This window comes from Vicugna pacos, chromosome 5 (assembly GCF_048564905.1).
Source record: "Vicugna pacos chromosome 5, VicPac4, whole genome shotgun sequence".
Taxonomy (NCBI): domain Eukaryota; kingdom Metazoa; phylum Chordata; class Mammalia; order Artiodactyla; family Camelidae; genus Vicugna; species Vicugna pacos.
The window spans coordinates 27,000,480-27,027,098 of NC_132991.1; the positions used below are offsets into that span (position 1 = coordinate 27,000,480).

The following is a 26,619-nucleotide window of genomic DNA, read 5'->3' on the forward strand; positions in this document are numbered from 1 at the left end:
TGCAGATGAGCTTCAAATTATTATTTTCCAAAGGAATTTAAATTGCTTTCTTTCCCATCTCCTTCACTGCAGATATATGAATATTCATTTCTAATAAGTGAGATTAATTTGTTCTCTTTGTGTTCTACTTCGGGTTCTCTTCACATCCTCATTAATTTTGATTAGCTTTAGAATGTGTGAAACATTAACAAGGTTCTAAAATTCAGGGCTATTAAAGGGTATATGCTTAGGGAATTGTCACTCCCTCCTTACCCTTCTACTCCATTCATAATACCCTATTCTTTGAAATTCTTAGCTATAGGTATATAGATATTCAAGACCTTTTGTGAATTGTGGATTTTGGATCATACTTAAGGCTCTTTGGGTTGAATTCTGCTTGTCTGATATTAGGATCTACTTATCTTTCTGTTGTCTTCCACTACCTGATAAACTTTTATCCATTCCTTTTACTCTTTCTGACCCACTTTTTATGTGTGTTGGGGGCTTTTTGTATACAGCATGTAGTAGAGTCTTGGGTTATGAGACAAATTGAAAATTTTTTTGTTTTCATAGGTGAAATAAGTCCATTCACATTTATTGATAAGATTGAATATGTTTGTTCTCAACTCTTTTATATTTAATTTTTTTGTATGTTACATTGGTTAGTTTCTTTACTTTGCTCTCATCTTTTTTTCTTCTCCCCTTTTTAGTTGCCATATTTCCACTTTATGTGCAGATGTTTGTACATCAGTCCTCCAGTCTTTTCCCCATCTTTGAGATATATATGTATATATATAATTTTGTTGAAGTTTTCCAGTCATACCTTGGTTGGATGAATCCAAGATGAAGATGAGCTACACTATCCAATATGTAGCCACTAGTCATTTGTGGCTTTTGAGCATTTGAAATGTGGCTGATCTGAATTTAGATGCTCTATACATGTAAAACACATGTATCATAAAAAAGTTTTGTAGATGTGAAATGAAAGAAACAAATATAAAATATCTCCAAATATTTTTACATTGATTACATGTTGAATTGATAATGTTTGAATATTTATATTGGCTTAAATAAGATATGTTATTAAAATTAATTTCATCTGTTTCTTTGTACTTTTTTATGTGTGACTACTAGAAAATTTAAATACGTGGCTCACATTTGTAGCTTCCATTATGTTTCTGTTGAACAGTGCTATTCTAGTAGATTCCTCAGAAGTCCCCAAAGGCATTCCCTTAGTACTTCCTATAGCCTTGATACTTGAAGGATAATTTAGCTGAATGTAAAATCCTTGATGTTATTTTTGAAATAGGTTTATTCGAATATATGTCAGTCTGTTGTTCTGAGTTACTTTTGATAGGTACTTGGTGAGCTTTTTATTGTAAAAAACGCATACACTAAAATTTACTATTGTAATCATGTTTAGATGTGAACTACATACACAGTGTTATACAACAGATAGCTAGCACTTTTTTCAATCTTGAAAAACTGAAACTCTATACCCACTGAACAATTTCCCCTTTTCTTCTCCCCCAGTCCGTAGCACCACCACTTTCTAGGAATTTGACTACTTTAGACCTCATAGAAGTGAAGTCTTGCGGTGTTTGTCCTTTTGTGACTAGCTTATTTCACTTAGCGTAATATCCTCAAGGTTGTATCATGTGTCAGAATTTTCTTACTTCTTCCTTGTTAAAAGTGATTAATAGTCTTCTATCATATGTATATACCACATTTTGTTTATCCATTCATCTGTCAGTAGACACTTGGGTTGCTTCCACTATTTGGCAGTTGTAAATAACAAACATGGATGTGCAGGTATCTTACGATCCTGTTTTCAGTTCTTTTGGATACATACCCTGAAGTGGGATTACTGGATAATATGGTAGTTTTGTTTTTAGTATTAAGCCTTCTAGTCCATGAACACAAGGCATCTTTCTATTTACTTGTGTCTGTCTTAATTCTTTCAGCAGTGTTTTGTGGTTTTCAGTATACAAGCCTTTCGTCTTCTTGGCTAAGTTTTATGCCTAAGTATTTTATTCTTTTTATGATGCTATTATAAATGGGATTGTTTTCTTAATTCCCTTTGCATATTGTGCATTATTATTGTATAGAAACACAACTGATATTTGTGTGTTGATCAGAAGATCTTGTAACGTTGCTGAGTGTGTTTACTAGATCCAGCTTTTTTTTTAATGTGTGAAATCTTTAGGGTTTTCTACATAAAAGATCATTTTGTGGGCAGAGATAATTTTACTTCTTCCTTTCGAATTTGGTATTTCTTTTTCTAGATAATTGCTCTCGCTAGGAATTCCAGTAGTGCTGTGTTGAATAGAAGTGGCAAAAGCAGGCATCCTTGCTTTGTTCCTCATCTTAAAGGAACAATGTTCATTTTTTCAGTATTGAATATATTGGTAGCTGGGGACTTTTCATATATGGCCTTTATTGTATTGAGAAATTTCCTTCCATTCCTAGTTTGTTGACTTTTTTTTCATGAAAGAGTGTTGAGTTTTTTTCAATGTGTCGGTTGAAATAAGCATCTGGTTTTTGTCCTTCATTCTCTTACTATGGTGCATTGCTTTGACCAATTTTCATATATTGCACATACTTGCATTCCAGAAATAAATCCCACTTGGTCATGATGTATAATCATTTTAATGTGTTACTGAGTTTGGTTTGCTAATATTTTATTGACGACTTCCGCGTTGATATTCATCAGAAATACTGGTCTGTAGTTTATTTTTTCCTTGTTGTATCTCTGCTTCCCCTCTTCCAGTTTTAGTGAGAGTTTGTTGACGTATAACATGGTATCAGTTTAAGGTGTACAACTTAATGATTTGATGTATGTATATATTGTGAAATGATTACCACAGTAAGTATAATTAACATCTGTCACCTCACTGTGTTACAATTTATTTTTTCTTGTGAGGACTTCTAAGATTTACTCTCTTAGCAGCTTTCATATATGTAATACCATATTGTTAATTGTAGTCATTGTGCTGTACAGTACATCTCCAGAAAATATTAATCTTATAACTAGAAGTTTGTACCTTTTGACCACCTTTACCCATTTCACTTATCCCCTCCTTGTAGAATCTTTGTCTGATTTTGATATCAGGGTAACACTGGCCTCATAAAACAAGTTTGGAAGTTTTCCCTCCTCTTCAATTTTTTTTTTTTAAGAAGAGTTTGAGAAAGATTGTAGTTAATTCTATAAATGTTGATAGAATTATCCAGTGAAGCCATCTGATGATGAGCTTTTCTTTGTTGAGAGGTATTTGATTATTGATTATATAATTATATTATATGATTATATTGATTATATCCTTACTAGTTATAGTTTACATTTTAAATATCTTTGTGATTTAGTGTTGGTAGGTTGTATATTTCTAGAAATTTATTTGTCTCTTCTACATTATCCATTTTGTTGCTGTATAATTGTAGTAATCTCTCATGATTCTTTTAATTTCTGTGGCATCAGTTTTAATGTCTTCTTTCAGTTTGATTTTTGATGTTTGAGTGTTTCTTAGTTCATGTTGCTAAGGGTTTATAAATTTTGTTACTCTTTTCAAAACAACTTTTAATTTTATTGGCTTTTCCCCCCTATTTTTCTGTTCTTAATTTCATTTATTTCTGCTCTAATCTTTATTGTTTCCTTCCTTCTGCTGACTTTGGGTTTTGTTTGTTCTTTTTCTCATTCCTTGAGTTGTAAAGTTAGGTTGTTGATTTGAGATCTCTTATTTTTAAATTTTAGGTAGGAATTTATTGCTATGAACTTCCCTCTTAGTATTTATTGCTTTTGCTGCATCCCTAAAATTTTGTTGTTTTGTCTCACTATTTTCTAAATTCCTTTGTAATATCTTTCTTGACCCATTAATTGTCCAAAAATATGTTATTCAGTTTCCATGTATTTGTGAATTTTCCAGTTTTCCTTATGCTGTTGATTTTGAGTTTAATTCAGTATGGTTGGAAAAGATACTTGTTAGGATTTCAGTCTTAAATTTGATAAAACTTGTTTTGTGGCCTAACATGTAGTCTGTCCTGGAGAATGTTCTGTGTGTGCTTGAGAAGAATGTGTGCTCTGCTGCTGTAGGATGGACTGTTCTGTATATGTCTGTTAGTTTCAGTCGGTCTTAGTTGTTCAAGCCTTCTGTGTCTTTTTCAATATTTTGTTTGGTTGATGTATTCGTTATTGAAAGTGGAGTATTGATATCTCCTCCTATTACTGTATTACCATGTATTTCTCTGTTCAGTTCTGCCAGTGTATCCTTATATTTGAGTGTTCTGCTGTTATGTGCATATATATTTATAGTTACTATAGCTTCATGTTTTTTCTCATTTTATAATGTGCTTCTTTGTGACTTATGACAGTATTTGACTTTAAGTCTTTTTGTCTGATGTATATTTAGCTACCCTTGCTCTCTTTTGCATAGAATATCTTTTTCCATCCCTTGACTTTCAGAAAATGAAATAGTATGTAGTTGGATTTTGTTTTTTAATCTGTTTAGTTACTCTGTTTTTTGATTGGGAAGTTTATTCCATTTACCTTTTAAGTAATTACTGATGGTGAAGGACTGATTCTGCCATTTTGTTAATTGCTTTTTCTGTTTTTTTTTTTTTACTTATTTTGTCCCTCTTTTCCTCTCCTGCTACCTTCTTTTGTGTTTTGTTGGTTTTTGTAGTGATAGGCTTTGATTCCTTTCTTTTGTGCATCTTCTTTGTGGTTACCATAAGGATTACATAAAACTTCATACAGTTGTAATACTCTGTTAAACTGATAAATTCAGTCATGTAGAAAAGTTCAGAATCTTTACATCTCCTTCCCCACTTTATGTTATCGATGTAACAAATTATATCTTATTATATTTTGCATTCATTGTCATAGTTTTATATTTAATTATTATTTCTTAGGCATTTATTTTTTTAATTCTGTACCAGAATTAAAAGTGATTTATGTACCATCATTATAGTATTACAAGATTTTGTATTTGTCTATATATTTATCTTTACAAGAGAGCTTTGTTTTCAGATGCTCTCTGAATGTTACTCTTTAATGTCCTTTTGTTTCAACTTAAAGGACTCCCTTTAGCAATTTCTTATAAGGCGTAAGACACGTCTACTTGTGATTAACTCCCTCAGCTTTTGTTTATCTGGGTAGATCTTTATTTCTTTCATTTTTTGAAAGACAGTTTTTCCAGATATAGTAGCTTGGTTGACTTTTTTTTTTTCAGGGCTTTTAATATATCATCACACTGCCTTCTGGCCTGTAATCTTTCTGATGAGAAATTGCTAGTAATCTTATGGATGCTCCCTTGTGCCTGATGATTTGTTTTTTCCCTTGCTTTTTTCAAGACTCTCTTTGTCTTTGACTTTTGACAGTTTGACTATAACATGTATTAGTGTAGGCTTTTCTGTTTGTTCCTCTGACTCGATCATTTCAAATGACCTTTCTTGGAATTCACTAATTGTTTCTTCTGTTTGATCAAGTCTGCTGTTGATCCCCTTCGGTGGATTTTTTCAATTCAGTTATTGTAATCTTCAGCTCCAGACTTTCCATTTGGTTCTTCTTTATATTTCTGTGTTTTTGTTGATATTTGTATTTTGTTCATGCATTATTTTCTCTGATTTTGTTTCATTGTCTATTTGAGTTCTCTTTATTTAGCACATTGAGCTTTGTTAAGATGATTATTTTTAAACTTTATTGTCAGATAATTCTCAGATCTCTGTTTCTTTAGAGTCAGTTTCTGGAGATTGGTTTTGTTCCTTTGCACTGTATTTTTCTGTTTCTTCTTGTACCTTGTTTATTTTTTGCTGTAATTTGTATATTTGAAAAAATAACCATCACTCCTAGTCTTTATGAATTGGCTTCATATAGGGGAAGACCTTTATCATTCACCCCAGGTAGGGATCCGAAGCCCCTAAAACCTTTTCTGGGGATGTGTCTTCTCTGGCCGTGTGCACATAATTTCCCAGTTAGAGAGGTTTGCTGGTTTCTTTTTCAAAGCTTGTAATCTTCTGCTCCCTCTGGTGTCTTTCAGTGGTACTACAAGTTTTCTCATGTTTCAACAAGCATCTGAGTCCTTTTTTTGTTCTCCACAGGCCCCAGGCATCCAAAGAATGCTGGTTCAGTTAGCCTTCTGAGTTAAATGAGTCAGAAGTTAGACCCCTGGGCAACCCCCCCCCAAAAAAAAGCTGAAATGTTAGACATATGTTCCACCCTTCTTTTTTCCTGCCCAAGGGAGAAGACATGAACAGTGTTTTCTCCTGATTGTACCTAGCAGTATCAGATCCTGTCTGATGGTGTAAGTTCTCATGGGCCTCTTGCTCCCTGTTGGCCCTTTTTTGATAAGTAGATTCATATCTTTTATCTTAAAGATTAGCTGTATTGCATTTTTCTTTTGTTTTATTTTTCTTCAAGGATTCCAGGTATATGAATGTCATTACTTCTTTGCCTGTTTTTACATCCTCCCATTTTCTTTCTCACTCATTTTACTTTTTTCATCACCTTATTTTTATTCTCTAGGTTATTTGACAGCCTCTATACAACACACTTACGTATGTCTGGTTGATCATATTTTACACTGGGCTTCCAGTAATTTTAGCTTTTGTCGCTGAGGTAATTGTCTCTCTTTCTTTGCTAATAAGTTCAGTCAACTCTTTCCATTTTTTTTTCCTGAATCTTTTGCCCCCTTCTCTGATCTTAGTTTTTAAGTTTCTTAATCAAGGTGATTTTTCATTTTCCTAAATGCTTTTTTGGGGGGGATATTTAATTAAGGTTGGAGCATTTTACTTGAAGTTTTTTTCTCCCCCTCCCCTTCAGAGTAGAGAGAGCTCATTGTTAGAATTATGATTGAATCTTGTTTTTCTGATTTTTAATAGTAATAATAGACTTACTAAGTTTTCTTCTGTTCATTTTTGTAGATTTGGGATGGTTCACAACATTCCTAGTTCAATGGTGCCCTCTTCTGTCTGTGTAGACTGATATACTTTTGAGGAGTGGGTAAAGAATGGCTTGTCTCATTCTGACTGTTTCTAGCTAGTGTTTCAAAATCCCCATCATTGGTTTTATGCATGGCAGATGGGCTCAGTTTTTATCTTTTTCTTCTCTGCAATGATTTGACACTTCCTCTTTTGATTCTGATCTCCCAGAATTTTGCTACACTCTGTTTTGTGTTGATGGCTCATCTCTCATTCACCTTGTCATTGTGGCTTTAAAAGTTTCTTAGTCCTTTGCTGGTAAGTTTACTTTTACAATGAAGTAGAGTAAATAATGTAGGTATTCAGTTGACCGTCTTTAATTGGGAATTTTGAATGTGAATTTTTTAAATATCAGTGAATAATGTTTGACTTTGTATGCAAAATAACTTCAATTGATAGTTTCTGAAACCCAACAAGTTGGGGAATGAGCTTGACAAGATGTAAAAGAGACATACTAATAATGATTCAAATTTCAGCCCTGTTGATTTCTGTCATAGAAATCATAGAGCTTTAATTTACTCATCTCCAAAAGAAAAAATATTCTTACCCTGTACCTTGTAGGACTGCGCATGATACTTATTACATACACTAAAAGTCATGAATTTGTTTAGTGTCTTTTTTAAAGTTTGCTTTTAATGGCTTATATAATTTTACGTTACGAGACAAAATATGAGAGAATGTATAATAACTCTAAATGTTTAGATATAATATGGTAGGTTTCAAAAGTATATTTCAGAATGTCAAAGTAACCATAAGAAGTGATTTTGTGTATTTTGGTGGAGAGTTCCTTCATTTAAGATGTAAAACTTTTATAGCATTTTTTAAATTTCTGAAAGTATGACATGTTTAGTACAAAAAATTCTGAAAGTACAAAAGCGCACATAGGAGAGAATAAGGGCCATCTCAATAGCATTTTATGGAATATTCTTGTATTCTTCAGGGCTTTTTCCTTTGTGTATGTATTCATTTATTTTTACACGTTTTATTTTTTAACTTGCTTTTTAACTTAATATCCTAATATATTTTCAGATCTATAGACGTTTACAGTATGTTGGTTTTTTTTACTACCTAAGAGTTCCATTTTATGAATGTAACAATTTATATAACTCCATATTAATTGCTATTTAGACTTTTGAGGCGGTATTATAAACAATGCCATGATGAGCATTTTAATTTAGTCAGCATTGCCATTTGTTTGTTGCCTTTTGATGAATTCCATTAGTAGAATTGGTAAGTTAAAGGTATGTGTTTTTAAAGGAAATTACAATAGTGTTTTATTTTTAGTTATTTTTTAAAATTGGTTAACCTCACCAATGTGTAATACAGCATGTAACAAGGAATCAACATTACTCCTGTTAGCCCCTTCCCCTAATAAAATGACAAATCAGAACTCTGGTGCTTACTTCCAGACTTTTGCCTGTTTGCCTGCATTATGGCTACTGTATGAAGCACAGGCCTCTAGAAACCACACCATTATTTTTTTCTGATTTTGGGGGTTGAGAGACTGATAATCTGGGGAAGGAAATGATAGTTGAGAATTTATCCCTAGAGCTAAATTTGGTCTATAAATTATAGTGAGGGAGTTATATCATGGTCTGGATCCTTAATTTCTGGCTTCACCTGTCATCTTTCAGCTGCATTAAGAGAGTCATTCATGATCTGTTTTAAAATTTCTTTTCTTTGTAAAATTAAAATAATATTAAATCTTTATCTGTTAAAGATGTATTTCAAAAGTCAGATAATACCTAAAAATGTTTTTTATTTAGGGCAAAGTCAAATATATATCAAAAGAATCTCTTCAAATAAAAAATGTGCTCAGTTTACTTTTGTCACCCATGTCTGTAAATTATAAGCATTACAAGAATGTAGTTCTTCATTTTTACCAGCCTTCTCTAGCAAGAATGGAATAGTCAAGAAACACTGAAGTCAGAGTCCTGAAATTTGACTCTCTTACTTAGCTATTTGCTGACTCTTATTTACAAAATGATATTATAGCTACTTCTGTGTCCCAAGATTATAAGGAGCTAATAGACATGTGATTGTGGATGTACTTTGAAAACTGTAAAACATTGCATAAATACAGGGTGGCATTGCATATCACATCACTTTCTTTGACAAGGAGAGGTGAAATATCAAGGTAGTAGAAAAACATGGGCTTAAATAATGCTAGAAATTGCTCGCCCAAGGTCTGGCTTTCTTAGTTTCTTGATGCTGTTTGTTCCTGTGTTTGATCCCCTCACAGTTTCTTAGTTAACTCAAAAGCTTTTACACTAATAGATTTTAACTAAGATGATAGTAATATTTGTTATGGAGAAATGTATTTGGTGCTCCAGCTTGGGATCCTACCTTTTGAAGAAAAACATATTTCTATCTGGCACTGAAGGTGAAGAAACTCAAATATAAGCCAGCACCCACCCTCCTATCCACCCTTTGTCAACTGCCTGCCTTTTATTGAATGTCTCTGAGCTTTTGTCCCTTTCAGATACCCTGTTTTCTCTGCCTGGATTGTTTCTTCTTTTCTTCTTTTGCCTTGCTCAATCTCTGTTGAGCCTAAAACTCTTAGTTTAGATTTTACTTTCTTTGGATATCTTTGTCTGTCTTTCCAAAATGAGTGGTTTGACTAACTGAAAAGAGACATGCTTGTCAAATTCAAACATGATTGCATACTTAGATCTTTCTCTCCCACTGGCTAAGTTCCTTAGTGGTGGAATACAGTCTCGTGTCTGCTCGTGCTCTGCAGTCAAATGCTCTACCCCTGAGCTATACCCCCTCGGTGCTCTGAAATACGTTGAAAGGATGACTACTGATGAATAAATCTTAATTTATGGATTACAGCATAGCCAATACTCTTTTAGATTAAAGAAATCACTGAAGGCCTCTTGATGAGATGAGGCTTGAAGGAATTTCAAAAGCAATCCATTTGGATATTTAGGAACCTTAGGAAGAGGAAGCAGTGTGGCTAGAATAAAATTTGGGAAGAGAGAAGTAGGAGGTAAGGTCAGGGCAAAATAAGGCCTTGTAAATAAAAATTGATCTAAATATGAAGGGGATCCTTTGGCAAGTGACATGACCTAAATAACCTCCCACAAGGTAAAGAAAGGTGCTTTGTTGGGAATGGTCCATAGCAGGTCAAGTGAAGAAGTATCCATTAAGTGGTGGAAGTAATGAAAAGTTATTAAAATCTGGATGTATTTTATAAAAAGTTTTTGTTTCACCTTTGTTAAAAAGTATTTCCTGCTGTGAGAGTAGTGTAGTCTGTTGAGCATAATCTTATCTCTTATTTGAGTTACTCAGAATTTTATAGTTTTGAAGTTTCAGGTATATAAATGCAAAAGATACTTAAAATCTGTGATGCAAATTCTTTTCCTGTTATTTGCATATTTTTCCATAATCTGGTATTGGTGATAAACACTTCAATTAATTTAGCAAACAAAGGATTGATTTTCTTGTAATTGAGATGTTGAATTCTAGTTTTTGAAGATGTATATATTTAATCTTAAAAAATTGTACTTATTGAAATTGTAATCATCTAAGGTGGTATATGTATGAGCACAAGTATTAAGGGAGAATGCTGGCTATGTTTTCTATAGGTCTGTGGCAAAGGAGCTATTTGTAATTAATTCGTAAAGCATTTTGCAATTATTAAACAAAGTAAATTTTAAATGGAATTATGCATTGAATTGACAATATTTAAACAACTTATGTTGCCTACTTTACATTTTCCAGGAACATCATTTACAGCGAGCCATTTCAGCGCAGCAAGTGTTTAGAGAAAAAAAAGAGAGCATGGTCATTCCAGTTCCTGAGGCAGAGAGCAACGTCAACTATTACAATCGCTTGTACAAAGGAGAGTTTAAACAGCCAAAACAGTTCATTCATATTCAGCGTAAGTTTGTTAATTCATTGTTTTCTGTTTGTAACTGAAATTTATCAAACAGTGAAAATTCATTCTTTTTACCCAAAGAGATTTTATTTTTCAATTCGTACATTCTGATTTATAGAAATGTAAATCACAAAAGAATAAAATCCCTCTATGCTTACATCTGACCTTCGAGATCATTTTGAGTGTGATATGTATTGGAACATTTGATGGTTATGTAGTATAGGATTTTCTATAGCACTTAACACTTTATTTTACAGTTAAAAGCTGGTAGATTACCATACCTAAATAAGATTTATCTTTCAAGACCTAGTGGCTGTCGTGCTGGTTAGGTATGAGTCTTCTGAAATTTTTTAGAATTAGATTCTACACCTCTACCTTCATCTAGTTTTTTATAAAATTTTGATTCTGCCTCCTTTGAAACTCTTATTTTTCTCCCTGTTATTGCTATTTAAATGATCACCATCTCCTGCCTTATAACGATTTCAGTAATCCCCTGGCTGTTCTATTTACTATCCCCCATCTCCTGTCTTTACCCTATTCTAATCTGTCTTCTCCACAAAGTCTGCTGGCACCAGAATGGTCTTCCTAAAGTGTCGGTCTGATCATATTGTATTCTGGCTTAAAATCCACTGTTCTTTATTCTACAGTAGAGTTTTCAGCTGCTTTTGCAGACAGGTGCTAATGTCTTGGTATCCTGTCTGGTAGTGTTTAAAAAAAAAAATCTCGAATAGCTTGTTGAGATACAGATTTGAAGGCTCTGTTTCAGGCCTACCTGTATGAGAATCTCTGGTATGCAGCCTGGCAATAAGTATTTTTAAAAAGTTCTCCAGGTTATTCTGAAACATCTCCAGATTTAAAACTGACTGTAGGATCTACTGCTTTTCAGTAATTCTGAAATACGAGTTTGTCATCTTTGAAATGAGATTACATCTAAAATTACTTTTGTCCTGGACTAATGTCTGATTTATATAAAGACTTTGCTTGTTTTTGCCAGGCATCTGGGGACAGTACCAACCTGGGACTGCTTGAAAGTCTTTGCTTGTTTGTTTTGTTTGGTTTGTTTGTTTTTGAACTGCACTGGTAGCTTTAGTTTTATTTGTTTGGTTTTGGACCACACAAGTAGGCTGCAGACCTGCTTGGAATTCAGTTCTCAGGGAGAGACTTTTCCCCCTCTCCTCCCACCTAAGGGCAAGTTGAGAAATATGGTATCTTGCTGTTCCTTTCTGCACGGCTGTTTTATTTCTTAATCTTACGCTGAGGTTGTTGCCCTCTGGTAGTGTAGCTTTATGTAGGAGTATTCTGTTAAATTTTAATAGACCCCAATATAAAGCTTTGTTTTTCTTACAGTACATGAAATAATGGTACATCTTGTAATTGATGGTAATATAGATTTGACAGAATTCAGTAATAGCCAGATGCTCTAGTTTGAATACAAAGCCCTTTGTGATTTGTTACCTTCTACTTTAACCTCATCTCCCATTGCTCTTTCCCTCACTTTCTGTACCGTAGGAAATAACTTAAAATGATCCGCATTTGCCTTGTTATTTCTCATTTCACACCTGAATAGCATGTGCTATTCAAGTCTTCTTTCCCTTTCCATAGCTCATTGAAGACCTAATTCCCTTTTGAAGCTTAACCCTGACTTCTCATTCTATCTTTCTTCTTTGCTTATCTCAATAGCATGTACCTACCTCTGTCAGAGGACTCATGCCATACTTTGTTGCAATTATTTGTAACTGTTCTTTCTCTCCTTTTAGACTGTGAGCTCCTTGAGGGCAGGGACTATGTTTTATTTTCCCTTTGTATGTTTTAAGTGCATGGCTTATTAGATGCTCAATAAATGGCATGTTTGTTGATTGATTAAATTGTTTTTAAATGGCATTTAAAAAGCCCTTGGTGTCAGAATCAGAGACTTTTCTCCTAAACATTCAAGAGAAACACACTTGGAAAAATTATGTGATTTGTTTCCTCTGTGTCCTTGACTTTGAGTCCCTTTAGCTTGTTCAGTTTTGTCTTTGTATCAGGAACAAGACAGCTGTTCATAATAGGAATTTTAAGCCTTTTTTTAAGGCAAAGTTATTGGGGTTTGGTTTTTTGAGGGGGTTGGTGGGGGAGGGAATATTTTAATAATTGTTGTCTAGCTACCATATAGCTAGACAACAGGGCCATTTGTAAAAAGCATTCTAGGAAATCAAGAATCAGAAACTGGGTGTAGCCCATCTGGGTCAGGCCCATTAGATACAATAAACATTAATCTTGTATTTTTTTTCATTTATTTTATTGTTGTAATAATTGGAATAAAAATAGTAGATAGTAGAAAATTATTTTAACTATTTTATTTTTTCTTTTAGTCTGTCAGCATATATATTCTATATATTATTCTAAATGATACTGTACATACAATTTCCCCCCTAACTTTTCTACTTCCATTTTAAGTTCCTCAGATTTTCATATAGTCTCTGATTGTCATTTTCAGTGTATGTATATAATTTTCCATCAAAGTAATACTCCACAGTTTACTTACTGATTTGGCCTTAGGGTTATCTGTACTAAAATTTTAAACTCATGTTATTATTGACTTTTTTTCAAGGAAGGCTTCAAAAAAATTTTTTTTGACATAACTTATTTCTAAGGGATTTCAGAAAATATTGCTCAGGATTATTTTTCTCTTTCTTCTTTTAATGATGAATTTGAAAGAATCCCCTCCCATTTGCCTGGCTAGAAAAAAAGCATGGTACAATTGCCACAGTAGGGTGGCTTAGCTCAGGCCCATGACATTGCTTGCCTAACCTTTGAGGAAACCTTTATACTGATCTCTCTGCTGTAGTTTTTGTGCCTTCCAGTCCATCATCCATGCTACCACTATTTTGATAATTACCCATTTAGAATTTTTCAAAAACTCACTTTTGCCCATAGAATAAAATTTTAACATCGTTGTATGATGTTTAAGGCCCTTCTTTGTGCCTATCCAGTCACAGTTTGCTGTGTAATTCTTCCATCATGATACCAACCATTGAAATGAACTGTTGGAGGTTTGTTTCCTCCTCTAGACTGTAAGCTCTTCTGGAACAGAAGCTGCATCTCGTTCACTGTACAGTTTCATACTGCAGGCTCAGTACACTTCCCCCACCTCACCCCCCATTCCTCTAACCCTTCATGCTTTTAGCTACAGTAATACTGAGCTCTCTGGCTTATCCCTTATTTTCTCATGTCTCCATGCCTTTACATAATCCTTTACTTCTCTTCTCCCTTTGTCAAAATACAACTTGTTCTCCAAGTCTCATCTCCAGGACTACCTTTAGGAGCCTTTTCCTGACCACTCTAAGCAGATTTCTTGGCACTCTTTACTTCAGACCTCCTCCTGTGTCATGTGCACACCCTCATGTGGCATCAACCACCATTAATTGTGATTGTTTGCCCTCTGTTGCTTCACTAGGTTATAAGGCTCATTGAGAGGAGGGACTTTTTTGTCCTTTTAATTTTATTGCCACTATAGTACCTAGCATGTGATTAGGTATGCAGTTAAATATTTGCCAAATAAATGAGTGAATGAATGGTGAAGGTAAAAGTATACACATCATATTTTTGAGACATCAATCTTGTAGGACTCAAAACTGTATACAGAATTAAATATAAGAATAAAATTATTGGTGTGTACAGTAAAATTGAGGGACCTGCTTTGTGGATCCAAGTTAAAAATTGAGCTCTGTTATTCACTCACAATGTCATTTCAGGACAAAAAGTGTCTGTCAAGAAGGAGTTGGTGGGGAGGGTATGAATCAAGTGGTAGAGTGCATGCTTAGCATGCATGAGGTTCTGAGTTCAATCCCCAGTACCTTCTCTAAAAATAAATAAAATAAACGTAATTACCTCCCCTCACCAAATAATATAATAATAATAATAGGAGTTGAGAGTGGAATGACTCCAGTCTTGGTATGGATATGAGATAAATCTTTCTGCCCCTTTCAGTACCAGTTCTCCATGGTAACCCATATTAGTATTCTGGGGAACTTATTTAATCACAGCATATTGGGATATTCTGACCAGATTGAAAGCATCTTAGAAGATCAAGTCTTTGATGACCCAAGATACTCCAACTTTTCCTTATATAGGCAAGTTCTACACAGTGGTTGGTGGTGTGACACATGCAGAAAATGCTACCTCTATTTTACTTACTTTTATAACAAATTTGCGTGGGTTCTTCAACCCAGATATTAAAATTATTTTTTTCCTTTTAGAGTTTAAAATCTTCATTAAATTCAGAATCCAAACTTTTCTCCTTAAGGAAATGACTTTGTTTACCTTGCAGTAACTCTTTATTTTGACCTCCCATTACCCTTTGTATTTAATATGGTAATGCCTTACAGTTGCTATTAATTATCTCAGAATTTTGGAACGTGAAGGAACTTTAGATATTGTTTTCATAAGTATTTGCAATTAATTTGTGTCCAGTTTTGAACTCAATTAAATGCTTCTTTAAAACAGGACTCCTTTTCTTGTTTTGACATGAAGGTTCACTTGTCCTTCTCAGTGCATTTACACCTACAAACACAGATCAATTGAATGTCTCACTTTCTTCACTGAAAAAGAGTTCAGGAGAAAGGATTGGTGGTATAGCACCTTGTTATCTGTCAGGCAGGGAGAGGAACTCATTCAAAGGAAACTGAATTTTGCTATTGGTGTCTGTTGCCAAGTTCTTAAGAGCCCTGGGAAAGTTACCTGTCTGTGGGTGTATACTGCTGTATACCTCAGTACACTTGAAACTAGCTCCCAGCTCAGTGAAGCTGACCACTGTCAAGTCTACACATGAAAAAGAAGAAAAAAGTCCACTTATTCAGTGTAAAGTGGACCTGTATTATTCCACTAGGTTTTCAGCAAAAGTGAGACAGATGTTGGTCTAACGTCCAACTTCAATCTCGTTATTCTTGGAATGTCTTTTGCTATTCTCCCCATTAAACAAAATGATGATAACTGACCTTTTGCCCTGGTCTGGCAAATATGTTTTGATTGGAAAGAGAAGTTGGAAGAGGTCCCAAGTGAAGAGCATTCTTTTGTTTATATAGTAAAACTTTTTGGTGGAAGGATGCATTCTAAGAACACCATTTTCTTGTAAAAATGTCACTGAATAGTAAGAAATCAGATTCAGTACAGATCCTTTGAAATGACATCACACATTTAAATAAATATTATAAAATCCATGCCAAAAGTACAGAAGGGGATTGTGTCAGATTTGTGGAGAACACCCTTCAGGTGAATCTAGGTCCCAGATTAAGGTGGTCAGAGGAGGAATAACAGGGGCAGTGAGCAAGGTCAGGCCTTGAGGGCAACCTGCACTCAGATTAGCTGGCTTTGGGGATCTTCCTATCTTTTTAAAATTGTGCTAAGCCTCCTATCCTTGGATAATTGTGAGTGTGGGCACTAGGGCTGAAATGGTAGAGCAGTATCCGGGTAACTACTAATCCAGGAAAGGAGGAGGACCCCTAAAACTTAGCAGATATTCAGTATTAAGTAATGCTAGGTATTTGGGGAAAAACAAAATAATCATTTGGCAGTCTAGGGTAGAGAGATGAAAGGGAAATCTGAGTATAAGGAGTGTCCCCTTTGGGCCTGGATGCATTTACTTACGTCCACTATTAAAAAAGAATGACATTTTTCACAAAACTAGAGCAAAGAATTTAAATTGTGTGGAAACCCAAAAGATTCCAAATAGCCAAAACAGTCTTGAGAAAGAAGAACGGAGCCAGAGGAATCATGCTGCCTGACTTCAGACTATACTACAGAGCTACAGTAATCAAAACAGTGTAATACTGGCACAGAACAGACATAGATGAATGGAACAGGATAGAGAGCCCAGAACCAAACCCACGCACTTATGGTCAATTAATCTACGACGAAGGAGGCAAGAATATACATTGGAGAAAAGACAGTCTCTTCAGTAAGTGTGCTGGGAAAACTAGACAGCTGCATGTAACAATGAAATTAGAACGTTCTCTAACACTATATACAAAAATACTCAAAATGGATTAAAGATTTATTAAGAACAATACTATAAAACTCCTAGAGGAAAACATAGGCAGAACATTCTTTGACATAAATTGCAGCAATAGTCTTTTGAGTCTGTCTCCTAAAGTAAAGAAATAAAAGCAAAAATAAATAAGTGGATCCATTAATAAACAGTTCATATAACTCAACATCCAAAAAACCCTGATGTTAAAATGGGCAGGAGACCTGAATAGACGTTTTTCTAAAGAGGAATTGCTCATGGCCAGCAGGCGCATGAAAAGAAGCTCACCATCTCTCAGGGAAATGAAAAGCCAAGGACGCAGTAAGAGAGCACCTTACACCTGTTAGAATGGCTATCGTCAAAAAGAACGCAAGTAACAAATGTTGGTGAAGATGTGGAGAAAAGGAAACCCTCGTACACTGTTGGTGGGAGTATAAATTGATACAACCACTATGGAAAATAGGATAAAGGTTTCTCAAAAAACTGAAAATAGAACTACCATATGACCCAGCGGTTCCACTCATGAGTGTATATCCTGATTGTGCTAATTGAGTTACCAGAAATAGCCTGTCAACATACTCACCTAGCAACTAGCATCTTCATGGGAGAGTCTTCTGCTCTAGGGAGTCACCCCACTGCCCTCAGAGGTGGCAGTGTTCAGCATTTTGTTTTGTCTTGCTGTCTACCATAAAAGACTAAATTTCCTTCCTGTCTTACCTCAGTAGTATAATTCATGGGCTATCTATCTATAAAAATAGTTTCTCATATGCTTATTACCTGAAAATTTTAATAGAAGGCTAAACTTTTCTTCCCACAGTTATTCGTATAAGGTTTAAGAAAATTGCTGTGCCCAGGTCCTATTCGTGTTTTACATATAATAAGTCAGTACTCCTCAAAGGAACCTTACGAGGCAGCTAATATTTTTACCCTCTTGTTAAAGAAATATTAACATAAAGAGCCCAACGAAATGCAGCTAGCAAATGGAACAGTTAGAATTTGAACCCACGCCATCTGGCTGTAGTGTGCGTGTTTAATTATGGTATACTACTTGTCAGTATGGCTCATGGTTGTAAGATACATATACTGATACACATTAAACAGAAATTCATTACCATTCAAATGTGGTTAATGATAGAATCAACGATGGGAGTGAAGGGTTTTTATTTTAATGTATAAATTGCAGGATAGAGCCTAGATTGTCTGCTGAGAGAAAAGGGAGTCCTGAATGTGAAAGACAGATGCAAACACCTCTTCTGACACTTCTGCTTTGGCCTGGCAGGGGATTGATAAGTGGGAGATCACTGTGCATGGGGCTGAGGGAAGGTGCCAGGGAGAGCGGAGAGCTTGAAAAGTGAACCACAGAGTTATAAAAACACATTTTACAATTTGCTTAGAATACTGAGAAGCTTCAGTGAAAGAGGGTTAAGTTTTAGCGTTTGGGAAAGCCCAAGATCCGATTTTTAAAAGAGCCTTTTGAGTTTTGCTAATCAAAGACAATGGGAGGAACACCACTAGGGCAACAATATGGGCTGAGGCTTTAAAAACTGCTCCCACTCCAACACACACATACACATATGCATATACATGTGTGCAGCTGTACACATTCATGAAAGAAGGGACCAGCCAGGACTTTGGAGCTTTAGGAACTAACTGAACAGAGTTAGAGAACCTCTTCTAGTGCCTCTGGGTGTCTTGCTTCCTCCTAGTCCAAACCATCCTTGAAGACAGTCCTACAACCCAAGTAGAGGGAGGCCCAAGTTGGGAAGGGGCTGTATGGCAGTAATTTGTTTCTAAATCTAAGCACTGTGCTTGGCAAACAATAAAGTTTGCTTTGAATGTGATGCACTGGGCTTCATAGGATCCTGGTCAGGTGGTCTTTGTTTTCTTCGTCTGTTTAAAAAAAAATAAACAGTAAAAATACCTCTCGTTGTTCAGAAGAGGCTAAAAATGGATAATAGATGATGTAAAAGGTGAAAGAATTAAAAGCTGCCTCTATGATGAAGTTGCTTTTTAAATAATCCAAGATAACACTATTTTCATCTTTAAAATAATCATTTTCTCACTAACATTCACCAATAAAGTCAATAAAACAATCAAGATTGTAGAACTGTAAGACTTCCCCCTTTCCATTGGAGGTTAAATAAAGCCACCCCTCAAAAATTGGATCTTGTTCAAAGAAATAGTAGTTTCTCATCACTGGCTTAAGAATCTCCTTGGTTTCTCTGATGGAAACTAAGAAAATAGATTGTGAGTTTCTTTGTTTTTGAGAAATGGCAGTTTATTCTTTATAATGAAAAGTAAAATGTCAGCTATGCAAAAAGTTAATCCCATCTTGAGAGATAACCAGATGAAAGTTGTATTCATCCCCCTTGTTTCAGAATTTCATTTTACTTTGTGTTTTTATGTATGTGTTTGTGGGTTTTGCTTTTTTACTTACCTATTGTACAGTAAGCACTTTTTCCATGTCATTAAATAACTTTATTATTTTTAAACTGTAAAATGGTATAAGAAGTTAGTTTCATATCCTTCAGTGGTCAGCAGGAATATATAAGAAAGCAAGCCAGAACTGAAGGTTTTTGTTTACACTTAAGGAGTTTTAGGCCCAGATTATTTGTGGTTTTTGTATATTAGTCAAATAATGAATTTGTATGGTAGTAAATAATAGTAAATTAGTCATTTGCATTAGTAAAATGTGATTTGCATTTCAAGGGAAAATAGGATTTTAGGCTTTTAAAAATTAAGTTTTTTTTTCAAAGCACTTGTATGCAGTGAGTAGTGTGTAATAAACTGTTTTTAGATAAAGCATAATTTGACTGAGAGACATTTACAATCTGATTATCTAATTCAGCTACGTAATCTTGAGTTATAATAAAGTTTGTAAGATGCCATTACCTATGTCCTTATGGGCATATTTATAACTTCAGATCTGAGGAAATACCCTCAGGATATCCCCCCTTCCCCTTTGCCCTTCTAAAGGGTTTTAATTGCCAGAGTGCTTAAGACGCAAAGTGTGTATAATGTGTTATTAATGGGACATTCTAGCTCTGGTACTTATTTTAGTTATTAACTCTGTTATTTGGGTCAAGGTAGATAGCTCATCTGAACTTTAGAAACTTCTATTCAGTGGGAAAAAAAATAACACCTCACATGATTGCTTGAAGAATAAAATAAATAATTTTAGAACAACTAAAGGTATTTGACACATTAGTTTCTACCCCCTACCATCATCTAACCCAGTGCCACAAAGTCATAGTTATGTCTGCAAAACTCCAGGTAGAGCCAATGAGGTATAGGTTTAAAAAACAGCAATTTGAACAGATTTAGGCAGTGTTCTGTAACTGACTGGATGAGAAGTTGAGGGAGAGAACAGAACTGAACATCACTAACTGTCCAGCTGTGGAATGTGGATAAGTAATAGGTTTAGGTGTTGTCCCTTAATATCTTATAATAATTAATACATATTGAGCATTTATTATGAACCAAATATTATTGTAAGGAATCTGTATGTTTTACCTTATTTCATGCCCATGAAAACCATATGAGGTACATAATTTTTCACATTTTACGGAGGTTGTAAGGGCCTGTTGTCAATACAGAGTTTTAGGAGCATGTTCCCAAGACCTTATAACTAGGGGAGCCAGAATTTGAACCAGGCAATCAGATTCCAGAATCCATGGTCTTTTTTTCTTCCACTTTTATTGAGATATAATTGACACACAGCACTGTATAAGTTTAAGGTGTACAGCATAATGATTTGCTTTACATATATTTTGAAATGATTACCAGAATAAATTTAGTTAACATTCATCATTTTTATACAAAAAAGAAAAATAATAAAAATATTTTTCCCCTTTGATGTGAACTTTCAGGATTAACTGTCTTAGCTTTCATATGTATCATATAGCTGTATTAACTGTAATTATCCTGCTGTACATTACAGCCCTAGTACTTATTTATCTTATAACTGGAAGTTTGTACCTTTGGACCACCTCATCCACTTCCCCCTCCTTCAACCCCCTCCCCTTGGTAACCACAAGTCAGATCTCTTTTTCTAAGTTTGGGGGATGAAATTTTTTTATATATATATCCACATATAAGTGAGATCAGATGGTATTTGCCTTTCTCTGACTCATTTTGCTTAGCATAGTGCTTTCAGGGTCTATCCATATTGTTGCAAATGGGTAAGATTTCCTCCTTTTTTAATGGTTGAATGATATTCCATTGTCATATATATCACAACTTCTTCCATTCATCTGTTGATGAACATTTTGGTTATTTCCATGTCTTGGCTATTGTAAATAATGCTGCTGTGAACATGGGGGTGCAGATATCTCTTCAACATAGTGTTTTTGTTTCCTTTGTCTGTATTCCCAGAAGTGAAGCTGCTGAATCATTGTAGTTCTATTTTTAATTTTTTGAGGAACCTGCATACTATTTTCCATAGTGGTTGTTTGTACCAGTTTACATTCTTATGAACAGTACACAAGGATTTAATTTGCTGTCCTTTTCTAATTCTCTGAAGTGGAAGGTTAGATTATTTACTTTAGATCTTTCTTATTTTCTAATACAAGCATTCAATGCTATAAATTTCCCTCTAAGGACTGTTTTTGTTACACCTCACAAATTTTTTTGAAGTATAGTTGATTTATAATGTTATGTTTCTAGTGTACAGCTTAGTGATTCAGTTATGCAAATATATACTTTTTCATATTCTTTTTCATTATAGTTTATTACATGATATTAAATGTAGTTCCTGTGCTATACATTGGGACCTTATGTTTATTTTATATATAGTAGTTTGTATCTGCTACATCCCACAAATTTTGATGAGTTGCATTTTAATTTTCACTTAATTAATTTTAAAATTTCTGTTGGTATCTCATTCTTGACCATATTTATAAGTGTGTTGTTTAATCTCTAGTCAGTATTTTGGAATTTTCCAGCTATCTTTCTGTTACTGATTCCTAGTTTAATTCTATTGTGGTCTGAGAACAGACATTGTTTGATTTTTATTCTTTTAAATTTATTAAAGTGTTTTTTATGTCCCAGGATGTGATATCTTGGTCTGTGTTCCATGTGAGGTTGAGAAGAATGTGTAATCTGCTGGATAATGTGGTCTGTAGATGCTCGTTATATCCTTTATATGATTGATAATGCTTTCAGTTTAGCTATGGCCTTGCTTCCACATTTTTGTTTTGAACCCTTTTAAAGTAATTTACAGATGTCATGGTCCTTTGAATACTTAAGTGTGTGTTTCTTAAAAACACATTCTCTTACATAAACACAGCACAGTTATCAAAATCAGTAAATTGCCATTGATACAATACAATTACCTAATCTGTTCACCGTATTTTTGTTCCAGTTTCATGTAGTGAAGGAAAACGGATAATGTGTTGCTTTCAGCTGTCACATCTCGGGCTATTCCTAAGTCTTTTTGTGTTTCATGCCACTGACATTTTGAGTACAGGCCAAGTATTTTGTAGAATGTTCCTCAGTTTGGGTTTGCCTGTTTCCTGGGACTTAACTCATGTTAAACTGGGGTTTTTGTTGTGGTGAAAACACATAACAGATTTTCTCAGTTAGCAGTTTTTAAGTCTACATTACAGTATTGTTAACTATATGCACATCATTGTACAACAGATCTGTAGAATTTTTTCATTTTATATGACTGAAACTCCAAACTCCTTGTTACACCCTCCCCCTAGTCCCTACAACCACCACTCTACTCTTTGTATCTATGAATTTGACTGCTGTAGATATCTCATATATATGGAATCCTGTGGTATTTGCCTTTTTGTGACTGGCTTATTTCACTTGGCACAGTGTCCTCAAGGTTCATCTATGTTGTAGCATATGACAAGATTTCATCTTTTTAAAGGCTGAATAATATTCTGTTGTATGTTTATACCAAATTTAGTTTCTCCATTTGTATGTGATGGACGTTTAGTTGTTTCACACCTTAGCTGTTGTATATAATATTGGAGTGAATATGAGCGTTCACATATCTCTCTTCTGGATATATGCTGGATCACATGGTAGTTCTACTTTTAACTTTTGAGGAAACTTTATATTTTTTCCACAGTGGCTGCACCTATTTTACCATCCTACCAGTGGTGCACAAGGGTTCCAACTTCTCCACCTTCACACCAACAGTGTAATTTTTGTTTTTTCGGTAGTGACCATCCTAATGAGGGTGAGGTGACATCTTATTGTCTTGATGTGTGTTTCCCGAATGATTATTGGAGTTAAGCTTCTTTTCATGTGTTTGTTGGTTATTTATATATTTTCTTTGAAAGAATGTCTGTTCAAATTCTTTGCCCATTTTTAAAATCAATTTTTTTTTCTTGAGTTGTAAGAGTTCTTTATATGCTATAGTTGTTAACCCATTGTCAGATATATGGTTTGCAAATATCTCCCACTCCATATTTTCACTCTTTCGATTGTTTCCTTTGCTGTGCAGAAATTTTGATGCAGTCCTGTTTTATGTATCTTTGCTTTTATAGCCAGTGATATTGGTATCGTAATTAAGAAATCATAGACAAATCCTTTGTTTTCTTCTAGGAGTTTTACAGCTACAGGTCTTATGTTTATGTCTTTAATTAATTTTGAGCTGATGTTTTTACATGATGTAAGATAAGGGTCCATCTTCACTTTTTGCATGTGAATTTCCAGTTTTTCCAGCACCATTTGTTGAAGAGACTATCTTTTCTCCATTGTTCAGTCTTGGCACCCTTTTTGATCATTTGGTCATAAATGTGGTGGTTTATTTCTTGGCTCTCTGTTCTGTTGGTCTGTATGTCTATCTTTATGTCAGTGCTACACTGAAATTTGATTATTGTCACTGTGTAGTATGTTTTGAAATCTAAAATGTATATTTTAAAATGAAATATTTTATATCAACAGTAGGGCTGAATTTTTAAAAAGAACATTTGGTGATATCTTCAGTAAATACTCTGTAAAGGAAATTATTCTTTGCTCTCCAATTTATGTTTTGCATGTTTGGATTTTTTTCAGATCTATTAAGATTTCTATTTCAAATCTTTCTGATATCTTCTGTATATTGAACTTATTTTCTTTCCATTTAATACTTTGCTAACATTAAAAGAAATCTGTTCGTAAGAATACTGCTATTTAATTTTTCAAGTTCCTGACCATTTAGTGGACAAGACAGATATGTTCTCTATAAATTACTATTTTACACTATTAGATATTAATAGAATATATATTCTTACATATGTCATATATAATTGCAGAATAGTTTGTACTGGTTAAGTCTAGATACTTTCTGAACCCATACGTCTGAGCTCATAGTGTACTAGGTAAAAACTTTGTTCACAGTGAATAAGAAAGGTAGGAGGTTTGAGCAGAAAGTAGGAGAAAACCTTCTGGATCAGAATACTTTCTTAAAACACAAAATTGTTTTTAGAGTCACAAATAATATGATTTTATTTTATTTTTAAATAGGTAATGCATTTAGAAAATTCCAAAATAAAAAATATACAAAAACCACCTCAGCCCTCTCCACCCTTGACTTCAGTTATCCTCCCATTTTAAGTAACCAACCACTTTCATTAGTCTATTCTTTCAGGGTTTCGTTGTACAAATTCGTTATATAAGTTCCTATGGAATTTATATTTTTATACCCCTTCTTACACAAAAGTTAGTATACTGTATGTACTTTTTAGCATCTGTTGTTGTTACTTGTGTAAAAGTATAGTCTCGAAATTATCCTGTATTAGCATGCAGAGTGTGCCCTCACACACTATTGCTGTGGCATAATAGGCCATTGTGTTTTGAAGTGTCAGTTTATTATCCAGTTTCCTATAGAAGGAAACTTGGTTTCCAGTCTTTTGTTATTATAGATAGTGTTTCAGTGAGTAATTATGACTATAACTAATTTCATAAAGGTGTGATTATATCTTTATCTTACAGAAATTATCAAATTGCCCCCTGTAGGGGTTATAACATTTTGTACATTCACTAGCAATGTATGGGAGAGCTTGTTTCCCCATATCCTGCTCACAAAACTGCTCTTGAATTTTTTGATTTTTGCCAACTTGGTAGGTAAGAGATGATACACCTTAATGTAGTATTTTTTTTAACTTTTATTTTGAAAAAATTTTAGATTTATAGGAAAGTTGTGAAGGTAGTACAGAGTTTCCTGAATACCTCTCATCCAGTTTTAGTTTCAGTAATATCATCACTGTGGCACCTGTGTCAAAGAAGAAACCATGTATGGGTACGTTATTATTGACTAAAACCCAGACTTTACTCTGATTTCTCAGTATAGTTTTAATTTGGACTTCCTATTATGAATTAAGTTGAGGGTTTTTTTCGTATGTTTAGGGACTCTTTGCATTTTTATGTCCTGAATTGTTATTTTCCCTTGCCCAGTTGTTTGTTGAGTTTTTAGAAAACAAGGGAGGAAGAATCTGAAGGAGAAAAGAGAAGACTAAGAAGAAGCATAATTAGAGGGAGAATGAAAGGATAATTATCTTTATATGCCTGTTTTTTTTTTAATCGCTGTTGCATCCCTGACTGTTTCCCTTCTCTAATGATGAAAATCTCTACCTGAAAGATTCAAACTGTCTACTCTCATGATCTATGGTTCCCATAGTTGTCATTGCTACTAATTTTGACCAGTAATACTTGTTATTTATATAAAATGTGAATTCTTCAAAGTGGGAGAGAAATGTAGTTAGTTGGCTAGTCAGAAGAAAGACTACAAGAATAATCCTGATTGTAGTGTAAACCTGGAACTTTTTGTTTTTAGAATTAGTCGGTAGAGGGACTTATGTCACTATGTAATCTTGTAGAAAGTGGCCTTGGACTCTTCTGCACTTCACTTTCTTTTTTTGTACATTGAGGAGGGAGTGTAAGTAAGGTCTCTGGCCAAATCTTACAATAATAGGAAGTCTCAGAGAATCAAAGTCAAGAATCCTGATTGTAACATTCACATGATCTCTTGGTGCAGCATTGAAAATTGCTAGGTTTGGAGGCTATCAGAACCTTGGAGAGCTCCAAGCAGAGGAGGAAATGGTGCTTGGGTTGCTTCTGAACTTTGAGATACACTAGCTTGTCATTACTATCTTTGAAAGCTATTTAAAGCCTGAGGATCTTAATGATACACAAAATTTAAAAGTTCAGCATATTTCACACTTGGCGTAAGTAAAGTTTATAATATTTTAAGAGCGAAGTCTTGGGTTTAGATCAAAGGTTCTCAAAATGTTGTAGAGCATCACTTGGGAACTTGTTAGAAAAACAAATTCATAAGCACCACTCCTGATCTGCTGGATCAGAAACTGGTGATCAACCTCAGCAGCTTTAACAGTCCATCCGGAAGACTCTGGTGAATGCTAAAGTTTAAGAAGCACTGTTTTAAAAGCTTCGATGCTGCTCATATCAAGGAGAGACTACTGAGCCTTTGCCAGACTCCTGGACTCCTTAAGATTAAGTGTATGGGCTCTTAGGAAGATGTTTTATTCAGACTGCTTCCGAGTGCATAGGTGTACCCTAGTTAGAGCCCACTTTAGTGTACACTGGGCTCCATTTAACTGAGATTTAGCTATGCAATAGCATTGCTGATGCTAGGCTTATAAAACTATTGAACTCTGCCTTTTAAAAATATAGGTTCACTTTATGTATGTGCATTCAATATCCATGGACATAAGGTTTTGAATTTTTGTTCTGCTATTTAAAGGTGAATTTCGATCACATAGCCTGCTATCCATACTCATTATCGATAATTTGCATCTTTTGTAAATTATCAGTTCTCAGTCTT

At 34.3% G+C, this 26,619-nt stretch overlaps 1 protein-coding gene across 2 annotated transcripts in view; it reads left to right on the forward strand.

Annotated features, from left to right (window-relative positions):
* EPC2 (enhancer of polycomb homolog 2) overlaps window positions 1-26,619 on the forward strand; it is a 96,531-nt gene that overhangs the window by 28,808 nt on the left and 41,104 nt on the right. For both annotated transcript variants that reach the window (XM_006196146.4, XM_015245025.3), the window contains exon 2: window positions 10,678-10,837. In XM_006196146.4, the coding sequence (XP_006196208.1) occupies window positions 10,678-10,837 (160 nt within the window). The remainder of the gene's footprint in view (window positions 1-10,677; window positions 10,838-26,619) is intronic.